This window comes from Salvia miltiorrhiza, chromosome 1 (assembly GCF_028751815.1).
Source record: "Salvia miltiorrhiza cultivar Shanhuang (shh) chromosome 1, IMPLAD_Smil_shh, whole genome shotgun sequence".
In the NCBI taxonomy this organism is placed as follows: Eukaryota; Viridiplantae; Streptophyta; class Magnoliopsida; order Lamiales; family Lamiaceae; genus Salvia; species Salvia miltiorrhiza.
Genome location: NC_080387.1, coordinates 62,357,088 through 62,384,645, shown reverse-complemented (window position 1 = coordinate 62,384,645; position 27,558 = coordinate 62,357,088). Strand labels below are relative to the sequence as shown.

The following is a 27,558-nucleotide window of genomic DNA, read 5'->3' as shown; positions in this document are numbered from 1 at the left end:
AAAATGGATAAATAGAAATATTAAATTTACGAAAAAGTGAAAAAAAATTGAGGCAAGAAGAAAAACAAAAAATGAAAAGTGAGGGATGGAGTAAGACATGCATGGGCATGGGGCACACAGATGGATGGCCATGGGAAGCAAATCTTGAAAGGGAATCAAAAGAAATTGCCCTCTCTTTGCACCTGCTCAAGATATGGCAAAGAGCACATGATTTCACACCAGGAAAAAAGGGAACCTATATATGCTGACATCACCTGTATCTCTTGTGAGGATTTTGGTGGGACCCCCTATCCCCCCACACCCCCACCCTCACCCCCTAAAGCTTTGAATCCCAATAAAAACTCCCTCATTTTTCTATTCAATTTTCTCTCATTGAAGAATCAATCCTTGATTTGAATGCATATGCACACACACATACACACATTTCTTTATTCTTTGTTGCTAGACACTTCCAATTTTGATTAGCTAATAGTAGTGCTATACAAGTATTGCTTGCCTTGTAATTCAAATTCCAAGTTGGAAAACTTTGAGGCATATCTTTGGATGAAATCTGGTCAGATCTTGCTTTGTGGGTTGTAGGATTTTGGTGGGACTTGAAATTGAAATTCCATTTCATTACATATCTCATCTCAATTTTCTTCATTTCTTCCTTGCTTGAAACAAAGTAAAGAAAAGCACCCCACTATAGAGAAAAAAAGAACCAAACTTTTTCCCTTTCACTTTCATCATTCCTCACTTTCTTCTTCCTCTTCTTCTTCAACCTCTCATCACTTTCATTTTTAGCTCTATTTTTGGGGAGTTGTGACAAATTTGGAGCAATGGGATTGGCTGCAGCAGAAGCTCAGTTTCATGTTTTAGCTGTTGATGACAGCTTGATTGATAGGAAGCTTATAGAGAGGCTCCTTAAAACTTCTTCTTACCAAGGTACTCAATTTTTTTCATTGGGTTGATTTTGTTTCTTGGAAAAGATTGCTTTTTAATTTATTTATTTTGGTTTGCTTATTTCTGTGTGGCTATTTTGGCATTTGCTTGTGGCAGTTACTACAGTTGATTCTGGTAGCAAAGCTCTGGAATTTCTTGGTTGGAATGAAGGAAATTCTGATGAGGCTTTTTTCTCTCCCAAAAATAATCAGGTAAAACTCACCCCCCCCCCACTTCCTATATATATATATATATATTGAGCTGAGTCTTACAAATTGCATCTATATTTGTGGTTTTATATCACAGGAAGTGGAAGTAAATCTTGTTATTACAGACTACTGTATGCCTGGAATGACAGGCTATGATTTGCTCAAGAAAATTAAGGTATGTGTCAATGTTTTGCTCAATTTATCTTTTCCTCCTTGCCATCTCTCAGTTTCTTGCAATTCATATGGTCTGTTTTGGTGAAATTCTTGAGCATTCTACCTTTCACAGAATAATCCTCTTTCTCAGAAACATAAATGAAAAGGACCCCATTTCTGAAAAACAAAATAAAATAAATTAATAGGTTAATTTCCTTTGAGGAAAAATATGCCTCTGACAAGATTTTGTTAGATCTGAGGTTACATTGGATTTGATGTGTCCTGACAAGTTTGTCCACAAGGTCCCTTTCTTGCCATTCAATTGAGATCAATGTGAATCTTTGCAAAATCTTTCCTCACACCTAATTTTGTGTAGTAAGATGTTGATGGGACATTTACTAATTTCACATGCTAATATCTTATTACAGATTTCATATCTGCACAAACCTAATAGCAACAAAATTTTGTAATAAAAATTACTTTTCATCTCTAATTTACCCATATTTGTAACTGAACAGGAATCCTCAGTTCTTAGAGATATACCAGTGGTGATCATGTCGTCTGAGAATGTCCCCGCAAGGATCAACAGGTAAACAATAGCAAGATCCCCTATTTCAAATAATACTCCATAAACGTGTTGGAATCTTGAATTAATTGCTGAATCTAATCTAATGATATTGTAACAGATGCTTAGAGGAAGGGGCAGAGGAGTTTTTTCTGAAGCCAGTGAGGTTAGCAGATGTGAACAAGCTTAAGCCCCACATTATGAAAACCAAGTGCAAGGAAAGTCAAAAGCCCGAAAACCAGGAAGATGAAGAAAATGAAGAGATGGATAATAATAATAAAGAAATAGCAGAAACAGAAACAGAAACAGAAATCGAATTACAATCACAATCACAGCAACAGCAAACAGCACAATCCAACAGCAATAACAGTAAAAGGAAGTCTATGGATGAAGGGCTATCACCAGACAGAACAAGGCCCAGATACAATAATGGCCTCACTGTTATGTCCAACTAATCTTTTTTTTTTTTTTTTTGCCATAATGTTTTTTATTTTATTTTATTTTAAATATACTTTTTTTAGGGTTGGGAAATCTGTAGTTCTGTTGCTGTTTCATAGGCTTGGTGAGGTTAATGCATATTGTATAGGGAGAGAAATGAGGGGGTGGGTTCATCATGAATGATGAAGAACATATGTACACATGTGACAAAGTAGAAAAAATTTACACCCAATTTTGTATTTACTAATTTAAGGATGATATATATATATATATATATATATATATATATATATATATATTGTGTATTTTTGTTGATGATTTTGTGAGCTTATTGGGATTTGATTTGATTCTGTTTCACCTAACTCTTTTGTTGGTATTTTGTGATGAATATGTGCTAGCTTGTGAGTGGATGAAGCAGCCAACTCACAGCCAATTAAAAATAGTTGTATGAATACAGCTTTAAATAAAATGAAAATAAACAAATAGTTGTATACTCGTATGATCGCATCATATGAAAACAAATGTAAAATTTAGGATATAAGCTTTTCAGCCTTTCTATGGATTAATATGTATTTATATACAAATCAAAATGAACTAGTATTTATTTATTCTTTTATGAAGGATTTACTTATATATATATATATATAGAGAGAGAGAGAGAGGGAGATGATTAGTGAGAATAATATTTTTTGTGAAAAATGAGAAAAAAATTATAATGTCTGATATTCAAATTATATGAAGAAAATTTATATTGCGCGAAAGATTGATCAAATAAATATGAAACGTTAAATATGTAATTCCTAAAAGTTGTAGCACGCGAAAAGTTTATTTGAAAGGAATGTATGGAAAAAATAAAAATAAAGGTACGAAAAAGATTGTAGCCATAGTAAAATTGTTTAGGGGGGGAATATTGTGCTGTTTTGTCAAGTAAAATATGATAAAGTAGGTTATAACATATATATGCAATGCATGAGCATTTGTAAATCATTCGTAAACAACAAATATAAACAGAACGGGAAGAAAAACAAGCATTAGTGTTAGGGATGTTATGGATATTAGTTAGAGAATATATCTACTCGTTATGACGAAATTACTTGGATCATCATTTATATACACACAGCATTATTTTTTGGAATAAAAAGTTTGCTATGTAATTAATCGAATACTACCGTTTACGTACAGCATTATATGAACTAGTTCAACAACATATTTTATATCAGCATTTAATTACATTTATATATATATTTTTTGTAATTCCCTTTGTCTTCTAGCTTTTATTATGTATGCATACTAAAACAAATAAAGATTAAACAATAATTTAAATAGAGTTCAAAAGTACAAATTAATTTCTTCTTCTTTCAGAGTATAAATTAAATTCATTCAATTGCAATACAAACTTGAATTGTTAATTTGTTATTGAGATGCTGTTTTGGGCCAATCGAGTCCATACTTTTTTCCATTTTAAGGCTTTGAATGTTTTGGTGAATTTCTAGCCCTTCTATATGTTCTAATTAAAAGACTATATTCACATTCCCTCTTTTAAAAAAAAAATACTATATCCACAATCTTACGAAATTTCGTATATTACTTGTTCTGAAATACATCTATAGTTCAACTGTAAAAAAGAAAATATAACTATAATCTATCGAAATGAAATGTTATAATAATTTAATATTTTTATATTAATGTAATTATTTGTTCATCATGACCACCCACATTATGTAAAAATTGGCACTCTTAGAGCATCCACAGCAGATCTCTCAAAAGTAATCCTAACTTTAAATTTGAGCTAAAATAATAAAAAGTGAGATAAAATGATCATCCAACAGATCACCTATAATTAAATTGGGCCCACAAAAAAATTTACACCCCTTCAAATTTAATCCTAAATTTACACCCCCTTAAATCTAATCCTAAATTTATAAAATAGATAATGAAAAATAGGAGAGCTGCTGCGTGCAATTGTAAAATAGGGGTTAAAAATAATTTAGGGAAGACTTTAGGAATATTTAGAGATGCTCTTACAAACTTTATATATACTAGTTTTATTCTCCTCAATTTATGCTTAAATATTTTAGATAACTCTATGCATAACCTCATTTTTACTTATTGTAGTCCTTGAATCTCTTTATATATATATATATATATATATATATATATATATATATATATATATATATATATATATATATATATATATAGGGTACGGTTATAGTGAGAACCACACTTATCGTGAGAACATAAGAACCATTAAAATCAATGCATCTACTATATAAATTAATGCATTCGCTATTAAATTTAATACATCTGAAAATAATAAATTTTTTGCTCCCTTCAGGATTCGAACCCAGGATCTGCATTCATCCACCGAGATGATGCATCCACCGTAGATCTTGATGATCGAATGGTTTAAAATGGTTCTCTGTTCTAATTTTATTTAGTGGTTCTTATTTGAACCTCTCCATATATATATATATATATATATATATATAGGGGAGAGCTAGAATAAAAAAACACTCTTAAGTGTATAAAATATAAATAATTTTCAGCCCTTAGATCATCAAGATCTACGGTTGATTCGTAACCCTGTTGGATGAATTCGTGGTCCTGGGTTCGAATCCCAAAGGTAGCAAAAATTTATTTTTCACAAATCATAACCATGTTGGATGAATTCGTAACCCTGTTGGATAAAATTCGTACATTAAAAAATGTTTATATTTATATTTTAAGAAGTGTTTTCACTGTAGCCCTCTCCTATATATATATATATATATATATATATATATATGGAGAGGTTCAAATAAGAACCACTAAATAAAATAAGAACAGATAATATTTATATATATATAGGGATTGATTATTGTACAGAAAAAAAATGATTATTCTCCACAATATCCACCATTATCACAGCCCGTGGCATATCTTCTCCACAATATCCACCATCTCCGTGCCCTCCGGTTGTCTCAAAATACACCCGAAAGTGGTTTTCTTCCACACCTTTTTCAGCCTCGGACAAAATTAATTAGCATGGCAAAATTGCAAATGCCATCGACCGGGATATGTTGCTGGCGTAAATTAACAGCTGCCGGAATGATATTCTTAATAGCCCTCCACATAAAAAATTCAACTTTGGGACTCTTTACCTAATAATTATTTAACATCTGGTTAGGAAGCCATCCAATTCCTCCGTTCTTCCCAACTTCGGATCATCTAGTAGCCTGCACACATGGCAATGGGCTGGATCTAGACCAGATCCTGTTTGACTCAGATCCAGATTCGAATTTTCCTTCTTAGGTCTGGGTTCGGTCAAGATCCATTGAATTCAAAGAAACGAGATTCAAATCCAAATTCATGAGATCTATATGATCTCGGGTCCACATCCGAATTCATATTTTTACTCTAATTTAAAATAAATTCTAAATGAACTAAAAACCAAAATAAATCACAATTATACTCTGGAGTTTTAATAATCATTCAAAAATAACAATTACATCATAGTTCATAAAAGATATTATAAGAATTAAAAAATAAGCAAGAATATAATAATTAAGTACTAAATAATATATTAGTAGTAGACTAGTAGTTCAATAACATATAGAAATAATCAATTGTTGTAATTGTTAAAATACGTGTTCCATGTTTCCCTCAAAAGAAAAATATACGTGTTCCATGTTACAACTACTTTCGACGTCGTCAGCTTCATAAAGAAGTTAAGAAGAAAATATAATGTGGTACACAATTTTTTTAACTGTATAGGTACAAAAGGGATGAAAATTAATTATCATTCCATTAAGATCAATTTTATCTTTATCTTCATCACAATATTAAGTAACAATTGAAAAAGAAAAAATAAATAATAATACTAATAATATATGAAATTTTAAATTAAGATAAAAGTAAAATATTATCTTTAAAAAAATTATATACTATTGTTTATGAAAAAAAGGTGTATAGATTTGCCATAGATTTTTAGGATAAAGTTAAATAAAAATAAAATTATGATCCTTTTTTATATATAACTGAACTTGCGGCCTAGATCTGGGTCAAATTTGAGTCTTAAAACTCTTACTCCAAATCCAGATTCAAAAATCTTAGAAATCATCCAAATTAATCGAGTTCATTTTTTGTAAGGTTTAGATCCAAAAAGCAAAAAGATTTGGATCCGATTGGGAATTCGTTGCCATTCCTAGTAGCATACACTCTATTTTATTGTTCTTTTTTCCATAAAATTTCTAGGACAGATTTATGGAGCTTTTACTGTTCTATTATCCATATATTTTGAATTCTATATATCATATTTGAGAGATGTGATAGTGTAAAATCTTTTTTATATATCTTATCAAATATAAAATTCATATCGCATAAAATCTTTTTTATATATCTTAGATATTGATATCTAATAAATTAATAGATATCACAATCAAAGATATTCCGTCTTATCTCATGCCACGTAAGAAACCTAAAATAAAATATTTAGGTTTGTTTAGGTTGGTACGATAAGATAATATTTAATTTATTTTTCCCAACCCTAAAGATTTGCATGTATAAGCCCGTAATACACTATCCAAAGTCGGCTGTGTTATAAAATTATTTAGTTTTAAAACTAAAAATCATTGATACGATCTTAATTGGTTTATATAAAATGTAGAACTCTTCTTGACTTTTTAGTGCAATGTTTTACAATTTATATATATATATATATATATATATATATATATATATATATATATCCACTTCGTAGAAAAAATGATAAACAAAAAAAATCAAGAGTATTTTTAGATATAGTTTTACCGGAGATGTTATTATCTGTCCAATCATTTGTAATCGCTTTGAGTAAGCCATTGTTGTAAACATAAAGAAAACGTTGACTAAGGATCGATCATTCAATCAAATTATAAAGAAAATAAGTGCATTTATGTGTTAAGACCTAGAAGTGAAAAGAGGAATATTTTGTACTATATGAATGATTTTTGTACGAGACACAGTCTTATGCATCTGACTTAATAAAATTATAATTAAATTTATTAAATGAATCAAATTTCATAATCTAGCATATGAATTTACATGTTAGATATAATAGAAATAAAATAAATGTGACTAATTATTAGACAATACTTCCCTCATGATTAACAATCAAGAAAGACTATATAGTTTTTTTTTTTTGTGGGATTTGACCGCAGCAATATATGGTTTGGGATCCAATGAAACGCAGCGTCCCAGTCAAACCGTGCGCCGCAGCTAGCGGGCCCACCAAAGCCCAGTTTTTCGAAATCCCACCATCAGAATTTATTTTTGGTACATATCATAAAGAGTTGTACATGGAGTGGAAGATCACAAAATTCGATTCCTCTTTGACTCCGCCGCTGTACCTCGCGCATCAGCAGCTGTACCCTGTATTGGCAGTGGCGAATATTTCTCTGGAATCAGGAAAATATTGAATTAGCGGCCCATTCCATCACTTTATCTCTCTCCAGGAAAAAATAAATATTCTCTCTCTCTTTAATTTCGGCAACAGAAAAGGCAACGCTAACAGATTTTGAGGTGAACTAGGTTTTAATTAATTCTCGAGGTATTATTGAATTTATTCGAGGGTTTTACTTTGTTTCGCTTCGTTTGACGTTCATGTGCAATTGCATGCGCGCCTTCTGTTTATATTATGGCGCGATCTTTCCGTTTGCGGCGCTGTTTTTGGTAGTTACTTTTGTTTGTTTGATTGTTTATTTTGAGTTGTGATCGTGTTTGTGTTTGAAAGGCTGCCATGAATTCTGTGTTATTTGAATTTGGTGTTTTTATGGTGCTCTTGTTTATGATATGTGGATTTTTTGGTGGAGGTGGAATAATTTTTTCTGTTTTTCTTTTTCTTTTTTTTCCTTTTTTGTTTTCTTGCTGGTCAATATCGGTATTATGATGTGCTTAGGTATGCATGTGAAGTGTTTCATAGAAATTCTTTCACCTTTTTAGGGGAAGGAAGAGTTATGAGATATAAGATAGGATGTGTTTGGAACTTTGGAGGAATATTTCCCTTTTCATTTATGAGTCAGGTATAAGGCGAATGTTATGTGTTTGTTGAAAATGCAGTCTAAAACATGAAAGAAGAGACTAATGATCAAGATAGTGAGAAAGAAGAGACTAATGATCAAGAATCATTGTTTTGAGAAACAAAAAATTAGAAAAATAAGCGTGGTTTGTTTATGAAAATGATTTTTTGCCCCATTAGCATTAAAGTTTAATGTTGATGTCGTTGATGAAAAAGGAAAACAACATATTGCTCAACATGTTTGCTAAGGATTAGTGTGTCATCAATTTCGATACTGTCCTTGATCATAGCATAGCTTTGTTTTAATATTTGTGACCACCCCAGCTGTTTTTTACCTTATTTGGGTTTAGTAGGCACGCTAACCTACTTTATTATTTTGTGTAAATTTTCAGGCTAGATCGAGTGCTCAATTGCAAGAAACATCTGGCGTTGTTCTTTTGTGATTCACCTGTGACATGGTAAACTTGACCAGCTAAATATATAGTTTTCTACTTGAGGTGCTTGCAAAATGTCTACTGGAGATGGTAGAAAAGTCTCTCTACAGGATATACAGTTGGTAAGTTTTCTGGCTTGATCCGTTTCAAATGCTTTATTTTTGGTTTGCTCCGTATTTCACATTGGTTCTTTTTTTAAAAAAAATATTTGTAAGAACAATGATAAAGATGATAGTTCAACTGAAATTATTTATTGGGGATATGTTGATATTCAAGACATCAGATTCTGATGACTTTTGCTCCAACTGTTTTCCTATTCTAGAAGCATACTGCAAGGCAAATGTGAACCGAAGTTTTTCGCATAGTTTCTTATCCCCCAGGGCACCTTCGTGAATCATATGGTTTTTCTTTAAGTTTGTAGAGATTGTCTCATTGGGTACCTTACACATTTTGAAGCAAAGAGCTAAGAAATCTGTTTGACAGTGATGAAACTAGCAGCACACGTACCTCACTTAGCTTTTGTTTTGAATTAATAATATGAAGCTTTTTTCCTGAAAAAATAGCGCTAGGTAAGAATATCGCCTTCTTGTTTGGTTATTATGATAAAGATTACATGAGTACCGCAAATTGGTAGCAGTGCTTTAATTGCCTAGAGAGAATGTAATCCAGGATTGATTTATATAGGAGAATGTCGATCTCAATAGTCTTCTACACTGTCGATGGCTACTTCTAACTGGGTTAAAAATAGTGTTTGAAGCAGATGACTGGTGAACTTACTATTGACCTCCTCTTGATTAGTACGAATAAGAAGGGTGACCTTTATCTTGTTAGGTTGATCTTAGCATTTTTGAGCAAACTCGACTAGTATTCAGTTGTTGTATACCCATTTCCACTATTGTGCAAATATTTCTGATATCATTGCTAAACCTTGTGCTTCTCCTGGTATCAGGTTCAAAATCTTATAGAAAGGTGTCTTCAGCTTTACATGACCAAGAGGGAAGTTGTGAATACACTGTACCATCAGGCAAAAATCGAGCCTGATTTTACTGAACTCGGTAAATCTCCTTTCTTTGTTCTGTCTTCTTATTTCTTCCTGCAAACGTGGTGATTATCACTATTAAGATTCTCCATATGGGTTTTCTGAACATTAAGAAATATATATATTCCCACAACTGAAACGCTCAATAATTAATGTGATATCCGTAACTGCAATGTATGTGACTTTGTAGAAGTACATGCATTCTAATTCATTAACCTTCATTCAAGGCGGATATCGATACTAAATGTGTTACCTGGCTTCTTGAAACATTGAACAAATTATAGTGCTACTTCACTATCTTCTTTGTTTTTTACCACTTATCTTTCAAGATCTCCCCTTCCATAGACCATCCCCTCCCTCCTGTTGCCTCTGGCAGTGTAATTACTAATTTCATGTCTCTTCTTTCGGACTGAATTGCAATTCCGTGCCTTAGGTTGCCAATCTTGTCATAATGAATTAGCTGGAAGCATATATCTCTTCTTATGAATTAGCTGCTATATTGATATATTTGATCATGATACTATTGCGTTCATAAAAAACATAGCTATTGAGCTGGACTCGATGGGCTTTTAGTAGTATTATATGGAGCTACGTGGGTGGGTGGGTGGTGAGTTAGTTTTTCTCAAATATTAGAAAACCACATTGTTATGTACAAATGCATCATCTGAAAATGTATCATGCTACTGAGCTTGACTGTGCGGGCTTGATTTCTTTATCAATTTATTGATAACTGCTATATGTTCAAAATAATAGAATGACATCTGGCAATTTTGCAGTGTGGCAGAAACTTGAAGCAGAAAATCAGGAATTTTTCAGGGCATATTATGCAAAGCTGACAGTGAAGGACCAAATATTGCGATTCAATCAGTTGCTCGAGAGACAGGTTGAGCTAATGCATCAGATGAGTCAGAATAGAGCTTCGTTGGCTCCTCTATCCAATGGATCTCAGACTCATCATTCGAGTGAGCATGCTTTTAAATGTCTGAAGTTGTTGATTATAGAGAAGACCAGTTCACATTTGCTGCTACAATATGTACTGAAAATAAGACTTGAAAAGTACTATTTTTTGTTAAATTTTTGACAGTACACAGGAACACAGCTTACAGAGATCCACAACCTCATATACCATCTCTAAAGTCGAAAAACATGCACCCGGTGGTCAGTGTTGTACCTAATGGTTATACTAACGGCACTTACTCACTGCAACAACATATGCAAGTTGCAGCCAATTTTCCGGGTCATGCTGGAAGGATGGATTTTCATCCCCACATGCCAAGGGTTCAGAACTCAAATGCAGGAATAATGCAAGGATTCAACGAGAGGACCATCAAAACTGAAGGTGTTTATGCAGGCAATTCCCCAGTTATGTTTGTTCCAGACAATAACTATGCAGAATCTCATAATGTAATTAGAGAAACATCAATTTCTCCATTTAATGGTGGAGAATCCTGCTCACAATCATTCAATGAGTCTATGTTGGAGACAGAGATGAATTCATTCGGGGTGGAACAGATGACTCAAAACCATACTTTATCAGACTTGACAGCTGATTATTCTAATAGTACTGGTAGGTCTCTCTCTCTCTAACACACACACACACACGCAGCTGAGGAATTTATTTTACATATTATGATGTGTATGTTGTACATTATCTCCTCAGATATACTAGAGAGCTATTCTAGATCCCCGTACCTGGGAACAAATACGAACTTGTTGAACCCTAATATCAGGCCAGTAGACCAAGGTAATGTATCCATGTGCACATGTCTCCTTTGGAGGTTTGATCAAAATGCTCATATTTTCGTTTAACTCATGAGCAGACTATAGGAGGTTAGAGACACTGTCAGGGGGCTTTACTTACGAAGGTTTTGGCACTAACTGAGGAAATTCTTACAAATGGTACTCCTCTTTAACTTTCAGGGTTATCGCATCTTCATATTCTTATCTCCTCTCTTTTACAGCCACACTAGTATGCCATATGAGAGAATGTGTCTGCGAGCTCATTTTCTGCTCTATTGTGGTTATTTTGCTTATTCGATCTAATTTATTTGTTTTTCTTGATTTTGTGGTTGCAGGACAGATTGCATGCTTTGGATAGAGTTTTATATATGTAAATTTTTTTTTCTAGAATTAGAGAATGTTGATGATTTAAAATGAATAGAAAGGTACATTTTGTTGATGTTCACTTAGATAACTAATTACCCAGTGATGAAGAGTTTGTAGGATTTACAAGCGAAGGCTTGTATTTGTTTACTTTGATCAGGCAAGCTAATTTTATTATCGTTATTTATCTCAAATGGTCGAAGTGTAAAGTTTTGCATTCAATTTCAAACTTATGCTTTGTACTTCTAGGGTTATGGTCAAAAAATACACAAATTTTGGTGAAAATTGAACTTTCAATTAAATCAATAAAATAATGTATTTTAATTGCAATTATCATTTAAATTGACTTCCAACATGATTAGAGTATAGGTGACAATCAAAAGTTCATATGTGGCGTAGATGGGGACTAATAGTTGCAACATATATGTTCAAAACTCTATGTTTCTCAATAAGGTATGCCAACTTATGAACTTTCGAAAGTCGAACTAAGCTCTAATTTCACTAGAAGTAAAATTTAAATAAAAATTGCAATTAATATATAAGTTCATATATTTTTAAACTTAATTGAAAGTTCGAATAAAAATTACAATTTTCAACGTCACATATTTTTTTAACATAACCCCTTTTATACTTATACCCCTCGCTTTAATTTCTTTTATTTCTCAAGGCATTAATTAAAACTTTCTCTAGCCACAAAAAAATTGTTACATTGTAGATGGCACGAGTTTTAATAAAATATAATTGAAATAAGGGTCTAACTTTAAATGTGAATAAAATTGTATGGACCCTACTATTATAAATGAGAGTAACATTATTTTTTATGGATTGATCAAAAAGAAAATTGTGGCAATTTTTTTGATTGACAAATGTGAATGGCGCCATCACCTACACTGCTATATGCTATACATAAGAAAAGCTTGATGTAATGACATTCAGAAGGAAAGACTGAAAAGGTGAGATTTCAGACAAAAAGGAATACCCACAACACATTCACAATTTCTCACACAATAGCCTCTGTTAACATGATACGTGCCCAGAATCATCTGAAGCTTCTGCTTACCTGCAATTATCATGAACTTCTGTTTAGAGCTTTGTCCATTCAAATGGGGAATATGGAGCTTGTTTTCTCACACGTAGCAGGTAGCCAAAGTAAAGATAACAAAGACAAATTGGGTTTATCAAGACTGCTTTGAAATGGCATAGTTAGCTCCTAATCACAGTCATTCTTGCAGCTAGCTTCTCTGATTATGATTTGTTAGTGCATAGACAACTGTGTTATCAACCTGAGTCGTCAAATTCTCAGACATAATGAAATCAGACAAGTTCGTGGATCATGCATCATTAACAGAAATGCTTATAGAGCAAGTACAGTGAAGACATTACTAGACTATTTTCTCTATGTTTGATATGTTTGTCATAACTGCAAATCCATGCATGGATGATGATTAGGAGAGGGGAGAGTGTAAGAACTAAGAAGAGAGTGAGATACCTTCGTTTTGACCTTGTGTTTCTTCTAATGGAGGTGTCGGGATGAATATTTTCAGATTTTATACTGGTTTTCTTCATTGTAGATTTAGAAGCACCTGCAAGCAGCAAATGATTTAGCTATGGCTGCACTGGACCCTAACAAAGATAATACTCCTATTAGAGTTCTAAGCCTGTATAACCTCTTTGAGGAATAAAAGGTGATTGGACTTCATCATCTTCCAATTCCAACTCTGTCACCTCGCTAGAAACTTCTGAACGTGTTCTTGATCTGGTTGCTTTTGAGTTTGAATGAAGCACTTTAGCCTCCTCCTCAGAATTATCACTTTCTACTTCACCTGTTCCATAACAGAAGCGAGATCACAAATCACTTCCAGCGAAACAGCTAATACTGAAATTTTCTGGTATGAATAACACTGCACCTACCTTCAGTGATTTCAGATTCACCACTTTCGTCTACTTCTTTCTTGGTTGCAACAAAGCTTTCTATGTTATTAACCTTTTGTTGATGAGCTTGTGCATTCTTTTCAGTAAGTACCTGCTCCTTCTTTTCATTATGGTACTTATCAATCTTTTCCTCAAACTCTTCAATGATTGCCTTCAGTTCAGGTTTGGCAAATTTCTTTCCCTGAAAGAATATTGGGTAAAAGTAAGAAGCAACAACTCTAGTTATGAAATTTTTATTTATTTTTTTAAATGTAATGAATGTAAAATAAGTGAGTGAGCTACATCAAAAGTCAGAACCTTATTGATTATATTTCTGAAATGCTCCGTGACAATGTCCTCAGATAAGACATGTTCGTATGTTTTGAAAGACTCCATAAGCTTCTTCATGCTCTTCTCAGTAAATGCTAGCTGAGAAAGGCAGTATGAAATACATTCCCACTGCCTGACATCTGCATCAAAAGCAGAAGTACCATTAGTTATCAACTTATCATTCGCTGAATTATCAAGAAAGTAGAAACAAACAATCTTTTTCTTGGTTCTATCTGATCCAACAAACCACCGGGTTCATCAATAATCCTTTTCGGATAAGTTTATAGGCTAAGCAGCACCACAGAGATTAACGATTTTCAGACAAACATCTGCACCCTCAGGAGCAACAGAAGTTTGTGGTCATTAGGAATAAAAATAATAGCCGATTGTGGAATAATCCATACCTGCGACGCCAGTGAACCTATTGCAAAGCTTTTCAACAAGAGCTTCCATTTGTTTATCCTGAGAATACACAATAGATCAGCAAACATACACACAAGAATCGAGTTGCAAAATGAAAGGTGAAGCTTTGCTCGTAATACCTTCTTGATGGAGCCAATTAAAAATTGCATAATATTGCAGAAAGACTCTCCATTCAAGTTCTGGGAGGATAACTTTCCCAGGATATCTGGAAGTAGATTGTATACAGGGTTGTTTCCTGCAATGAAAATGAATTCAATTATTCTCCATTACTTAAAATACAGAAGTGTTTAAGCAGTACTATTCAAGAATGCATAAATGTGTTATAAGTTCACCTTTTTTGGATAGCTCATGAAAAAATAGTTTGGCTAAGTTTGCGACTCTATCATCTTCATCTTCCAATCTCATGGCCATTTCATAGATGTAGCCTTTCACCTTAAAAGATTTAATAGTCAAAGATCAATACCACAAATGAAGTCAACAGGGAAAAGAAAAGGTGAGATGAGACAGCTCCTTGAACCTTCATCATGTCATTTAATATAAGGTGAGAAAGAACCAGCACAGCATTCTTTCTAACAGAGACCGATTGATCACGAAGGCGTGCATACATATTTTCTGTCCATGGCTCTAATAGGTTGGGAAAGCGGACTGCTAGATCACCAAGTGCTATGGTGCAATTTGAACGGACAACTTCTGATGGTGCGTTCTCCACAACAGTGAAAAGCAGTTGAAGATTTGACTCACTGAGAAGTAAACAAGATATGATGGCAAAAGGTAAAGCATGTTGTATTTGGACATGAGACACAAGTAAATGAGCATTTTTTTTTCTAACCAGAATTCAGCATCAATTATCATTAAACGGCATAAAGCAAGCATTCCAGATGCCTGCAGTGCTGGATACTGAAAAGAGGGAGAGCTTACATAAGTTCATCATACCAAAAAATGGGAATGAAAGAATAAAATATGCAACTTCAAAATAAGTTAATCTTGCTCATATGGGAAATAAAATGTCTTAGCAGATGGTTCTTTTATGCATAGCAGATTTCTCAGTATTAATATTAAATAGATAAATAGATGAACGTGATGGCCCATCTTTCTAAGTTGTTAGTTGTCAAAAGCCTATTAGATGGTTATGCCTCTGACCGTTATGGTGGTTGCAGGTTGGAATCAAGCATTTTTCCTCTCCAACATATCAAAAACACTAATATGAAAATGAAATCACCTTCTGCATTAAACTAAAGTTTCTGCATAGTTTAGTCAAAAAAGGTGCACAGTGCCCAATCAAGTTCTTTCCAGTACTGCCACCAGAAATGATTTCCTTCTCAGCTCTTTCCACAAGGCTATCAAGCATTGCATCCTCAGAAGCTGCAAGACCTAATTCAGAGCTGATTCCATCATCCTGCATGAAACGAACAGCCCATAAGATAAAAGATTAAACAAGTAGTGACACTAGAACAATATTGTCAGCACAACACAGTACAATCAAAAGCCTGGTTACCATTTGTGCATCGAATTCTGCATTGACGTCAAGTTTCTTGTTCTCAGCATCCATTTTCTCTTTCTTGGCTTTTGCTTTCTGAACTTTCCGAAGACAAGATTCAATATAAACCAATTGGTTCATGGCAACATGACTAACAACAAACAGATATCTGCTAAGCTTTGCAACTTGCATAGAGGCAAGGACATTGGGACTGGGAGAATCAATATCAGTTTGCAATTCACTTCCTCCACTAGAATTGAAAACAGACTTGAGGGATGTTTTTACTAGATCCGCTGCTATAGCTTCAGGAGTTGGATGAATAATGTAAAGAGCAGCTATTGCTGTATCTGCAGCAGCATACCATATATTTTCTGGAATTGAAAAGCCAGATATTAAATATTCTAGAATACCAAATACACGATTTCCATTAGTAGACAATAGCTTCTTCTTGTCTTCTTCAGACAGCCTCTGAAGTGCAGAGCATGCTGTCCTAGCAAGCAGCGGTTCTACTTTGGCCCAACGACCAAATCCAATGTCCACAATGTCTTGAAGATGAGAGCTAAGAATAGAGGGTGAAGCTTTTGCAGCCATACACAACACTGATAAAGCACCACGACATTGCTGGGCAGTAGTTCCATCAATATTGAAACAAAAGAAATCCCAAAGTGCTGATAACTGGGCAAAAGAAACAAGTGTCAGAAAAAAAATCTTCTTTGAGAGATGAATCAAGAAGGAGAATATCAGATAACTAAGTAAGAACCTAAGAACTCATCCAACAATCTTCTTACTCTACCGTTGTCAGTAGAAAAAATTCAAGAAAAGGCGATTCTGATATACCGTTGATTTTGTCTTTCATTTTAAAAGTTCAACTAACGCAATGCCTACTTCTTTGAGAGAAGAATCAAGAAGGAGAATATCAGATAACAAAGTAAGAGCCTAAAAATTCATCCAACAATCTTCTTACTCTACTGTTGTCAGTAGAAAAAATTCAAGAAGAGGTGATTCTGATATATTGATCTGCCCTTCATTTAAGAAATTCCACTAATGCAATGCCTAATTTTATTTCTGATAGAATTAAATAAATGATATATCAACCTCTCCGAAAAAGAATATCTCGTGCATAAGCAGTGTTCCGTATGCAACCTAAGGAGCTCTGAGGTCCCACGATTTTGGCTTAGTCAGCCAGATCATGCACAGGGCAGCTAAGGTGGTTCTAGGCAGATGGTTGTGCCTGTTGTGGGTTAAGGCTTTTCAAATATATATCAGATTCCCATATAAATGCAATTTTCTGCTACCTATTCCAATCTCGTGCCAAGAGACTCATGTGATACAACACTACAACAAGCAGTCCTTCAGCTCATATGCTTCTTGTGAATGAAAGCAGCTTACCATGCTTGCAGTTATGTCACCTTTAGATACCAGGGCACCAAGGATGAACTCCAAAGATGCAAGATCACCAATATTTGAATCTCTGGCAAGATTTAAAAGATTCCTAGCAGTTTCCACTGGATTCTTCCTTATATATATCGTGATGAAAGCATTCTCAACAGCCTCATAAATTGATTTGTCTTGAGAAAATGCCTGTTGGCATCCAGGAGATAGAAATATCAATTTCCTAAATAAAGGATTTTAGAACAAAGCTTACAGAAAGATTGGCAGGAGGAAGGGGGTATTATAGAAGGAAAGAGGTTGTACTATGCTTTAAAAAATCATACTTATGACCGTGATGAGGAATTACCAAGGGCAGCATCTTGCGAAGACAGTCTTCTGATCCATCAATTTGAAATTGTCGACATCTCATAAGCAGAAGTATAGTATTTTCGACATCACTTGAAGATGACGAAGCCATTAATTGAACAAGGGTAGGCATAACAGAAGACATACATTTTGAGAATCTCAAGCCAGCCTCCAGTGAAGCAACCAACGTTCGGGTTTGCTCCACATTCCCAACATCAGGTACAGAGCTTTCCACCTGCACTGCCCCATCTGCCACCTCAGCTACGCAACTATCGGTCAAACTATCCTGATTTTTGGAGTCTTCTTCAAACTCTTCATTTTCAACCCCACTCTCTCCACCAGAGACATCATTATCTGACGACGGCTTATCTGAATTTTCTAGGGGGCCTTTTGGTGAGAGCTCATTTAACTTTTTCTTGTATTGCTCTAAAGTGGCCTCAAAAGAAGCGGCTCGAAGTTGAGGTCCGAAAGGATTGTGCTGCAGCATCATGATAAGCAAATTAAGTGCTGATTTTCTGACTATTGCACTCTTATCCTCTAACCTTCCAGAAGCCACTGCTGCGACCTCATTCCACAAACCAATTGAGACAGAATGCTCCTCACATAATTCAGACCAGACATGAAGAACTCGACTCCTGGTATAAGCTGAAATATCACGACACCTTTCCAACAAGATTTCTAGCATGGCCTGTTTTGTTCTAAGACGTATAGATTTTGAATTCACCTCACCTTCAACATCATTAAAGGCCTTTGCAATTAACTTACCCAACACTCCAACAAGTGCGTTCCTTATCTTGTACGACTCCCCACCAAAATGAGGGACCAATAAGCCAATGTTAGTTGAAAGCAGCTTTGGCAATCGATCAGCTAACTCTACAAGGAACCGCCCAATATTTTCAGCCCCAACAGAATCTTTAACATAGCCTTTCGGATTTGCCCTCCCAATCTCCCGGATAAGGGTAGTAGCCAGGCTTCCATCAGTGTATTTCTTTTCAGCTCCAGCAACAGCATCAACCAAATGAGTGACAACAAAATCATATTTATGAATCAGGTGCATAATGGAAGCACATGACTGGGTTATGTAGTGATACTTAGTAGCACAAGTCCCAATTATACGGCACAATGCATCTTTTGCATCAGGATCTTTTAGCAGTGATGGATTCTCAAACATCGAAAATCCGTTTCTACAACAAGCCATGTTACACATCAGATGTCATCATCATTTGCCAAGTTATGAAACAAAATGAAAAGCACTATTCCACTTACTTCACAATGAAAGATAAGTAATTCTCATCAGGGTCGCATGAACCAAAGAGCAACGAGAGGTTGATCTCCAATGAGTTTGCAATTAAACTCAGTATTCGGCCTCTCTGAGCATCCCAATTCCACGAATTCACAGGCTGTTTCTTCCTACCATAAACCACCCCCTACACCATAGAAACAAGATTACAAACACTTCCTATCTCAATCAGAAATCAAAACAATTTACTTCCTTTCAGGGACTAAGTAAAATTCAAAAAAAAAAAAAAAAAAAAAGAGGAAATAGCGCCATGCACAAGCTTGATAGTTAATTTGCAATGTTTCATATTCATAACAAAATTTCAAAAATATGCTAAAGCTATAAAGCACTTACTTTAGCTGCATTATTAGTCGAGCCCAAACTGGACTCCTCGATGAGCACGATATGCACAAGGAAAAAGGAGTAAATCTTAAACGCATTGCGATGTGATGCCACTCTGTCAGCAGCCAACTGATCATCATCGGCCTCATCACTCCCCTCCTCCCGCGAGAGGGACACACGCCGACATAGTGAGTCGACATTTGGCAACAATACACTGAAATTGGACCTCAATGCCTCCACTAAATTGAACTTGCAACCGAGGCTGAGGCCGGCGAAACCCTTTACCAACGAATACACGCGGTCGAAAACCTCCTGCTCTTCCACGCAGAATAGCTCCTTGTCCGACAAATCGAAGGAAACCCCTGTTCGGAGGGCAGAACAAACGCTTTAATTTAGGTGGAAATTTTCGATTGATGAATGAGGGGAAGAGCTAACCTTTCACAAATTCTTCCAGCTCCGGCGGCCGGAGAGAGGAAATAGGAAATGGCTTTTGAACGGTGAGTTTTGTGCTGTCGGAGCCGTTGTCTTCTTCGAGGGAGGTAAGAGTTTGAGGGAAGACGAAATGTGGGGCCATTTTAGAGAGAGAGAGAGAGAGAGAGAGAGAGAAGTTTGAAATGAAATCTGAACTCTGAAGCTTTGAATTGAAGAGCGGGAAGATAAATTATAAATGCGCAGAAAACAATTTAGAGTTTTTTTTTTCGGCGATAAAACAATTTTATAAAGCCCAATAATAAATTAGACTATTATAACTGTCCATTGGGCCTAAAATGGGCCGGAAATTTAATTTGCTTATGAACTTCATTTTTATTTTTTGTAAATTGTGTTGTTATTTTATATTTCCTCTGTCCATTATTTATGTCACATTGCTTTTGGGCAGTATTTAAAAGATTAAAATTAAGAAGAGAATGTGTGGTAGAATTTGTAATGGTAATTAGATTAGATTTCTATTAGTGTAGTTAAATATAGTCTACAACCCAATTGCATTTCTCTTATTCCCGTTCTTCGTGCGACAAGAAGCGATGAAGCTCAACGGAGGTCGGCATCATCAACTCAACCACCCTGGCCTCCTGAATCAAATTCACACATAATGCTCGACTAGAGTTTAAATACACGCAAAGATTTACCCTCTATTACCAAGCAACAAGGAATTTTATAATCAAATCACGAAATTGAAAAAATTGAATCTTTATATATATAAAGAGTAAAGCAAATGTAAATAATTTCAATTGCAAGGATATAATTGGAATTGGAAAAAAATACACCCACTACTCTAATTCCAACTATCGAAAATATTGGGGGGAAAAAACTGACAACAAAATTTATTTCTATGCATTTATTCGCTGTACAAAAATTCTGATAGCTACTGTCCCAAAACTGTCGAAAATTATGAACTAATATCCGAGGCAAACAAAATGAGTTTGGTATAGCAAAAAACCAATATTAAATTATTTATGTTAAAAATAAATCAAATCCTTCTATTTCAAAAAGATATAAATAAATAAAATTAAATAATTAAATTGTTGTGATGTTGTCTCTCCAAATAAGCTAACTAATTCAATATTAAATAATCTTTTTACTAATCTAAGTTAATTGAAAATTAAATATTTAATTATTGATGAACACACTATCAAATTTATTTAACTATAAAATTTGAAGTATATTTTATAGTTAAAATTTATATACTTCAAATTTTATAGTTAAATGAATTTTATTGAATCAAAAGTTATAAGAGATAAATAAAATCATACATGTTTGAATTTGTTCAAAAAATTTGTTGCTTTTTAAATATGATAACTTTTTTTATTTTCTATTAATGTATGTATTTTTTTGTATTCGTACAATTATCTTTTATAAGTACTAAATTAAGTTTGGATATTTTACGTGTCTATTAATATTTCAAAATAATGTGTTGAGATATGGTCTGTCAAGGACCAATATGCTTAATAACAACTATTTTTATACCTTGGAATTATATCTTCACTGAATAAATTTTTGGTCCAGAGTTTGAACCTCATAGGTTGAATTTAATTAAGCATTTTCACAACAAATTCATAATTTACGTAGCGAATTCATAAATAACTTATTTTATATGATAAATCTGATTTAATTTGTGTAATTAGATAAACTCCCTATATAAATGAAATTATACCTATATATAAACACATGTTATATTTTTTATACGAATTATTTAGGTTATATTAAAATATTAGATCACTTTGCAAATAATAAATTTGGTATAAATTTTTAATTTTATTAGTTTATATTAATATTATAAAGCATATATATACACAACTTACGTGATGGGGATGAAATTGGGCACTTAAATATATTGAAATCTAACTTCAGCGAAAATACGAAACATCAAGATAAAGCCGCAGATCTGAAGCTAAAGGGGAATCAGAATAAAAGTGGAAAGCGAAATATTTATATTATAACTACATAAATGCAAATTTTAAACATGTGGCAACCAACGATTTGCACTTCTCAAATATATTATTATTTGGGCCTCGAAACTATACTAAATGGGTCTTAGTATAGTATCTAATTAATAGACTATAAATAGACCCCTTAAGATTAAATGTAAACAAGTCATTTCTTTCATAGGAGGAAATCAAATAAACAAATGTTATCTTCTTTTTTGTGCACTCAATTTCTTTGTTCTTAGCTCTTAAATCGATTTTCTCCATTTTTTCATAAATTGGCCGTTGAATCTAATACCCAACTCAACATTACGTGAATCTAAAATTATATTCGTTGTGCATAGCGTAGGAGGTACACTAGTAAGCATTTCAAAATCAAATTATGTGCAAAGTTTTTTCCTCAATTACCAAACAACCAAGCAACTGTACGTCGTCAAGCAACAATACCCTCAATTGCACACAAAGCTTTTCCCCTCAATTTTTATGAGGTTGTGGGGCGTGAAACTCTCAAACCGCAGAGTCGTAGGCACCACCATCGAGGATAAGAGGAAATGGGAAGCGACGAAGAAGAATAGAGTAGAAAGGGAGCCAAAATAGAACAACCAAATATGATGAGATGACATTATCACACTTAGCCTCTTCGTCGCAGTCGATTTCATTGGGAGATTAAAAAAAAATGAGACGAAGAATAAGAGAAGAGGGAAGGGAAGACGACAAAGAAGATGAAAGGAAAGGCAGCGAATAAATTGTTAAGAGAGAGAGGGAGAGGGAGAGAGAAAGAGGACTATGAAATGAGAATTATGATTTGTGAGGGGTCGAAAATATTTTAGGGTTAGGGTATACATTAGGCTTATATATGGGTCTTAATTACATTGTTAATGAACCCCTGATTTGATCCAATCATGAGACAACTTAAAATAGAACACATGTCATTAAGAATGGAACTGATGGAGTAATAAGTTTCCACTTTCCTAATTTTTAAATGAAGATTGCATTGAAATTAACCACATGAAAAATCTACAACTAAATATGATAAAACAGAAGATAAAATATACTTAATCCGTCCCATTACTTTTAGACACGAACATTAAGAAAAAATGTAGTTAGCGTATAAAATGAATTGATGGAAGATATCTAATACTTAATTAGTCTCACTCTAATAGACTCTTTTTTTTGTACAGAGATTAAGAAACTTACTTTATAGGAGAAAAGTGGTGTGGTCCATGCCAATTAAGTACATTTTTTTACTCAAAATGGAAAAACGAGCATATTATAGTGAAATGTCCAAAAAAAAGGAAAACGAGCCGATTAGAGTGGGACGGATGGAGTAATTATTTTAAGAGAGTTGGTGTATAAAGTGAGTTGGGCACACCATTAATAATATTTAAAATAGTTGATTTTTTATTAAAAAATATATGAGACATTACTAGTGGGACGTCTCGATATAATTGGACAGATGAAGTGACATTTTTTAAGGTATACTTTCTCCGTCCATATTAAATCTTCCTAGGAGGGAGTGACAAGGGTTTCAAACCGAGGTTGTTGAATGTAATGAGAGTGGTGAAAATGTGTTGTAATTAGTATTTGATGTGGTGAAAATGTGAAAAGTAAAGATAAATCAGGTATTATTAGCGGTGTGATATTGTCCAAAAATAGAAAAATTTTATTTTATTTCTATTATGGACGTTCCAAAAATGAAATTTAGTAAGTTTTATTGTGGACGGAAGAAGTATTTATCAAGATAAGTAGGAGAGAAAAATTAATTTCAATTAATAAAATGTCAGAGATAATTTTTGGAATTGGTGTGTGACGATTGAGATTGAATAATTATCCGTAGCCCAATTATATATAGTGTGAATAATGAATTATATATATATTTTTTAGAAAAATGAGAAAACTTATCATAACTCAATCAAAGAGTTAACAGCAGCAAGAAGGATAGTCCCAGAAAAAGTAAAAGGCGAAACATGAGTTAAAGCATAACGAGCAAGAGAATCAGCCATTGCATTTCCTTCTCTTGGAGTTCAATTGACAGTGATGTGTGGTAGCAGCTCCATCATCCCAAAAACCTGCCGAAGAGTGTCGCCCAGATAAGAGAAGTCCATCTCTCGCTTCACCATGCTCCAGTACAAAGCTTGATTATCCGTTTCAACAATAACATCGGTTTCTCCAAGCTCAGCGCACAAACGGAAGCCCTCCAACACGCACAGAGCTTCCCCCTCAATGCTCGAAAAAGCTCCTCGTGTCATACCATACCTGCATCCCTTAACTGTGCCATCATCATCATGAATGATACCGGCGATACCAACACCCACATTCACATCCATAGCTGCATCAGTAGAGACCTTAACTTGCCCAGGTCTAGAGCAGAAAACACGTCCTGGTTTGGCTTGAGGAGGAGACTCACAAACACGTTTTGGCCACAACGCACAATTTCCCATCAGCAAGCACTCTTGGTGGCTAATCTATTTACTTTGAAACACCAAACAATTCATTGCATACCAAGAGGGACCAGGCCAGAGCAACAAAGAGTGCATGAATCTCCTTATGGGGAAGGCGCCTAATCCTATCAAACCAATCATGGATCGAACATACCTCATCCTCAGGGAACGGTGGCAGCCGAAGGGGAGAAATTGCCCACATCACTTTACTCCAAGAGCAGTCCCGGAGAACATGCTCCATAGTTTCTTCCCCGATCCCACATCTTCTGCAAAGCGGATCGACATCAATGGATTTACTTCTTAGAGCCAAACTAGTAGGGAGAACAGTCGCCATGCATTTCCACATAAAATGCTTCACCAAGCCCCAGACCCATCATCACAAATCCCCATGAGAATCAGAGGCGGACGGTTTCGATCTCATTCGAAGGTTAATCGCCAGCCAATATCCCGATTTGACAGTGTAAGAACAATATTTTCCATGGGGCCAAAAAGGTCTATCGTCAACATGCCCAAGGCCGCCAAGCTGTGATAAAATTTTCCATCTGGCCCTAGGCTGGAATAAGGCAGCAACTTTTTCATTATCCCACCGATAAGAGTTTTCACATAAACAGTCTTGAACTTTAAGATTTGCATGATCCGCCGACACCCTTGCAGCAAAAAACTGACCCTTTCCATTCAGGATCCACGCATCGACACCAACACGGATTCTTGCTCCATTACTAACCTTCCACGCAATACCTTCCACTAGCAAATCACGCCCTACAAGTAAGCTTTTCCATGCAAAAGATGGGCAATGAGCATTACTTGCCAAGAGAATGTCAGTCCGCAGAAAATATCGTGCTTTGAGAGATCGAGCAAGGAGCGAATAATCATTCATCAAGATCCTCCAAACTTGTTTTGCCAACATTGCTTGATTGAAAAGCGTCAAATCCCGAAATCCCATCCCACCATCACCTCTGGCCATGCATAACTTTTTTTAAGCTTTTCCAATGTATACGTCGTTCATCATTCTTTTGTCCCCAAAAAAAACTTGCAGCCACACTATTGAGTCTTTGACATATCTGATCAGGAATCGCAAAACAACTCATAAGATATGTGGGTATGGATTGAAGGACCGCCTTAATAAGAACAATTTTCCCAGCCCCCGATAAAAGTTTCCTCTTCCAATCCTTCGTTTTCTTCCTTGTTCTATCAACCAACATTTGAAAAATCTCGGTCTTTGATCTACCCACTATACTAGGGATACCAAGATAGGGAGACCGTCCCTCACTCCGTGCAACACCCATCTGCCCTGATAACTCCACTTGCTTCGAAACAGGAACCCCTCCACTAAAAGAGATAGTGGACTTATCAAGATTTACTTTCTGACCAGAGATAACGTCATAATCATTCAAAATCTCCTTCACCACCCCCACCTCTTTCGCATTTGCTATCCCAAAAATAATGCAATCGTCAGCAAAAAGGTGATGGCTGACTCTAGGAGCTGTTCTACAGAGACGAGCCCCATGAATCAGTTGTCTAGTTTTCGCCTATCGAAGCAGCCCAGAAAGAGCTTCGACACATAATAAGAAGAGAAACAGTGACAGAGGGTCACCCTGCCTAAGGCCACGGGAAGGAGTGAAGGAGCTACCTGGAAAACTATTAACTAGCACACTGAAAGAAAACAGATGAAACACATCGCATAATCAAGTCAACAAAAGAATGGTGAAAACCAGATGCTTCAACATAGACTCAAGAAAACTCCACTCCACTCTATCATACGCTTTAGCCATACCTAATTTATAAGCAAACACACCATGATATCTTTGGCTTTATTGATTTTCATCATATGAAAAATCTCAAAAGCCAAAAGGGCGTTATAATGAATTATATTGGATTCTTTGTTATGTATTGAATTTTTTTCAAGTAATGATCTATTGAAATGATTCAAGTAAAATAAGGTGGTCTGTTGAAATTGGATGGAGGAATATCCAACTAAAAAAAACATCCAACTATATATAATTTTTAAGATATTGAATTAATTGATAACTCGAGACACTTTATTAGTTTGATTTGGAGTTAGTCGGCGAGTAATATGCATTGCACGTAAGGACATTCATAATGATGAAAAGTTTGTGGGAAGTTGATGACATGGATGAGAAAGCACCATTACAGGGGAAGTGAATGAGGGAAAAACGTGAGGATAGATGATAGAAAAAAAGAGTAATATTGTTTGGTAGGAAGTTGTGAACTTGGTGGAGTCCACCGACACTTAACTTAATCGCGCGTACAACACAAAATTGAAAGCAAAAAAAAAAAAACCACAACACTGACCTATGTTGTACAACTGCACGATATGAGAATGGGGCAATGGGAAAATGGCTAATGTTGCATTTACTTGTTTGTTTGTTTCATTTTTTTGAAAATCAACTTGTTTGTTTTTTCCATTTCGTTTTTCATTAAATATAAGCGGGTAGAATTACGTAGAAAATTGGAAAATAAATTAAAAATTGAAGAATATGTTTATGTGGCACCACAGGGGAGAAGCACCACTGTGGATGCTTTAAATAAAGTTATTTATTTTTTCCATCTCTTTTCTTTATATAATTATATGAGTATTTACACATGTGCAATGCACGAGAAATATTTTTATATTTATATAAAATTGATACAATACTCAATTTAAAAAAATTAATTTTAACTGCCACAAAAAGATAAAAATACAAATGATGGAATTTTTCACAAGATTCATTTGGAAAGTAGATTAGAAACGATGCGAGGCGGCATTGCAGTCTTGCAGAGTTGACTTCAACGGGTGAAAACGCAATTGCTACACAAAAACTAACGATTACAGTAATCCAATTGCTACACAAAAAGAAAAAAGAAAAATCCAATTCTAAACATATCAGAATCCCCCAAAACTTTACCATTTATAGACATACACAGAGATCAAATTCATCTCTCTGCCCCGCAATCCCAACTCGAATAATTATTTCTTCAATTCGTGGACTAAATTTATTTTGGAGAAGAATTCGAGATCGAGAGGGAGATAGTGATAATCTTGGAAATGATCCAAATAAACCCTATAAAAATCCTTTAGGTCTACTTGGGTAATAGGAATTCTTCGTGAAGATGGATTGAGCGAAGCGGGCTTGTTGGATAAAATTCCCCTGAAGAAAAATCGATCTGCGATGGCGATGCCGTGGAGCGTGACTGTGTGGATGGCGAGGATGATATGGCTGGCATTGAGTGGTTTGGTGGCTTCTTGCCTCTTCGTCGCCGACGACATCGCCGACTCCTTCCGAAGCCCCGATGTCAAT

The 27,558-nt window shown here is 34.7% G+C and overlaps 3 protein-coding genes across 8 annotated transcripts; 2 read left to right on the top strand and 1 right to left on the bottom strand.

Annotated features, from left to right (window-relative positions):
- The first annotated feature begins 97 nt into the window (after positions 1 to 97).
- Positions 98 to 2,525, top strand: LOC131002607 (two-component response regulator ORR9-like). The gene is made up of 5 exons (XM_057929071.1): positions 98 to 924; positions 1,039 to 1,133; positions 1,228 to 1,305; positions 1,802 to 1,872; positions 1,970 to 2,525. Exons 1-5 carry the CDS (start codon positions 819 to 821, stop codon positions 2,301 to 2,303), a joined length of 684 nt encoding a protein of 227 aa, XP_057785054.1. The 5' UTR covers positions 98 to 818; the 3' UTR covers positions 2,304 to 2,525.
- Positions 2,526 to 7,585: 5,060 nt separating this feature from the next.
- Positions 7,586 to 12,093, top strand: LOC131002567 (uncharacterized). 6 transcript variants are annotated; one of them, XM_057929061.1, is made up of 8 exons: positions 7,586 to 7,827; positions 8,716 to 8,879; positions 9,707 to 9,812; positions 10,573 to 10,758; positions 10,881 to 11,363; positions 11,457 to 11,540; positions 11,617 to 11,695; positions 11,877 to 12,093. In XM_057929061.1, the coding sequence occupies exons 2-7, from the start codon at positions 8,832 to 8,834 to the stop codon at positions 11,676 to 11,678; spliced, it is 969 nt and encodes a 322-aa protein (XP_057785044.1). In that variant the 5' UTR covers positions 7,586 to 7,827; positions 8,716 to 8,831; the 3' UTR covers positions 11,679 to 11,695; positions 11,877 to 12,093. The 6 variants fall into 6 exon arrangements, with proteins under 6 accessions (XP_057785044.1, XP_057785025.1, XP_057785037.1 ...); XM_057929042.1 differs by having other exon boundaries at positions 11,872 to 12,093; XM_057929054.1 differs by having other exon boundaries at positions 7,586 to 7,855.
- A 573-nt stretch (positions 12,094 to 12,666) lies between these two features.
- LOC131002556 (condensin-1 complex subunit CAP-D2) lies at positions 12,667 to 20,025 on the bottom strand. The gene is made up of 17 exons (XM_057929028.1): positions 19,834 to 20,025; positions 19,411 to 19,760; positions 19,044 to 19,204; positions 17,779 to 18,961; positions 17,430 to 17,621; positions 16,059 to 16,715; positions 15,783 to 15,959; positions 15,393 to 15,460; positions 15,081 to 15,303; positions 14,896 to 14,995; positions 14,683 to 14,798; positions 14,545 to 14,602; positions 14,129 to 14,280; positions 13,811 to 14,012; positions 13,567 to 13,722; positions 13,389 to 13,482; positions 12,667 to 12,959 (listed from the first exon to the last, which is right to left on the bottom strand). The coding sequence occupies exons 1-17, from the start codon at positions 19,970 to 19,972 to the stop codon at positions 12,956 to 12,958; spliced, it is 4,032 nt and encodes a 1,343-aa protein (XP_057785011.1). The 5' UTR covers positions 19,973 to 20,025; the 3' UTR covers positions 12,667 to 12,955.
- Positions 20,026 to 27,558: the final 7,533 nt, after the last annotated feature.

What these genes read in the sequence shown, in the direction of transcription:
- LOC131002607 (XM_057929071.1), top strand. Translation starts at nt 819, where the DNA reads ATGGGATTGGCTGCAGCAGAAGCTCAGTTTCATGTTTTAGCTGTTGAT. An exon ending in TAAAACTTCTTCTTACCAAG is followed by an intron (nt 925 to 1,038) that starts GTACTCAATTTT and finishes TGCTTGTGGCAG; the next exon opens with TTACTACAGTTGATTCTGGT. An exon ending in ATTTGCTCAAGAAAATTAAG is followed by an intron (nt 1,306 to 1,801) that starts GTATGTGTCAAT and finishes GTAACTGAACAG; the next exon opens with GAATCCTCAGTTCTTAGAGA.
- LOC131002567 (XM_057929061.1), top strand. Translation starts at nt 8,832, where the DNA reads ATGTCTACTGGAGATGGTAGAAAAGTCTCTCTACAGGATATACAGTTG. An exon ending in TGATTATTCTAATAGTACTG is followed by an intron (nt 11,364 to 11,456) that starts GTAGGTCTCTCT and finishes TTATCTCCTCAG; the next exon opens with ATATACTAGAGAGCTATTCT. An exon ending in TATCAGGCCAGTAGACCAAG is followed by an intron (nt 11,541 to 11,616) that starts GTAATGTATCCA and finishes ACTCATGAGCAG; the next exon opens with ACTATAGGAGGTTAGAGACA.
- LOC131002556 (XM_057929028.1), bottom strand. Translation starts at nt 19,972, where the DNA reads ATGGCCCCACATTTCGTCTTCCCTCAAACTCTTACCTCCCTCGAAGAA. An exon ending in TACTTATCTTTCATTGTGAA is followed by an intron (nt 18,962 to 19,043) that starts GTAAGTGGAATA and finishes GGCTTGTTGTAG; the next exon opens with AAACGGATTTTCGATGTTTG. An exon ending in TAATTGGCTCCATCAAGAAG is followed by an intron (nt 14,603 to 14,682) that starts GTATTACGAGCA and finishes GTGTATTCTCAG; the next exon opens with GATAAACAAATGGAAGCTCT.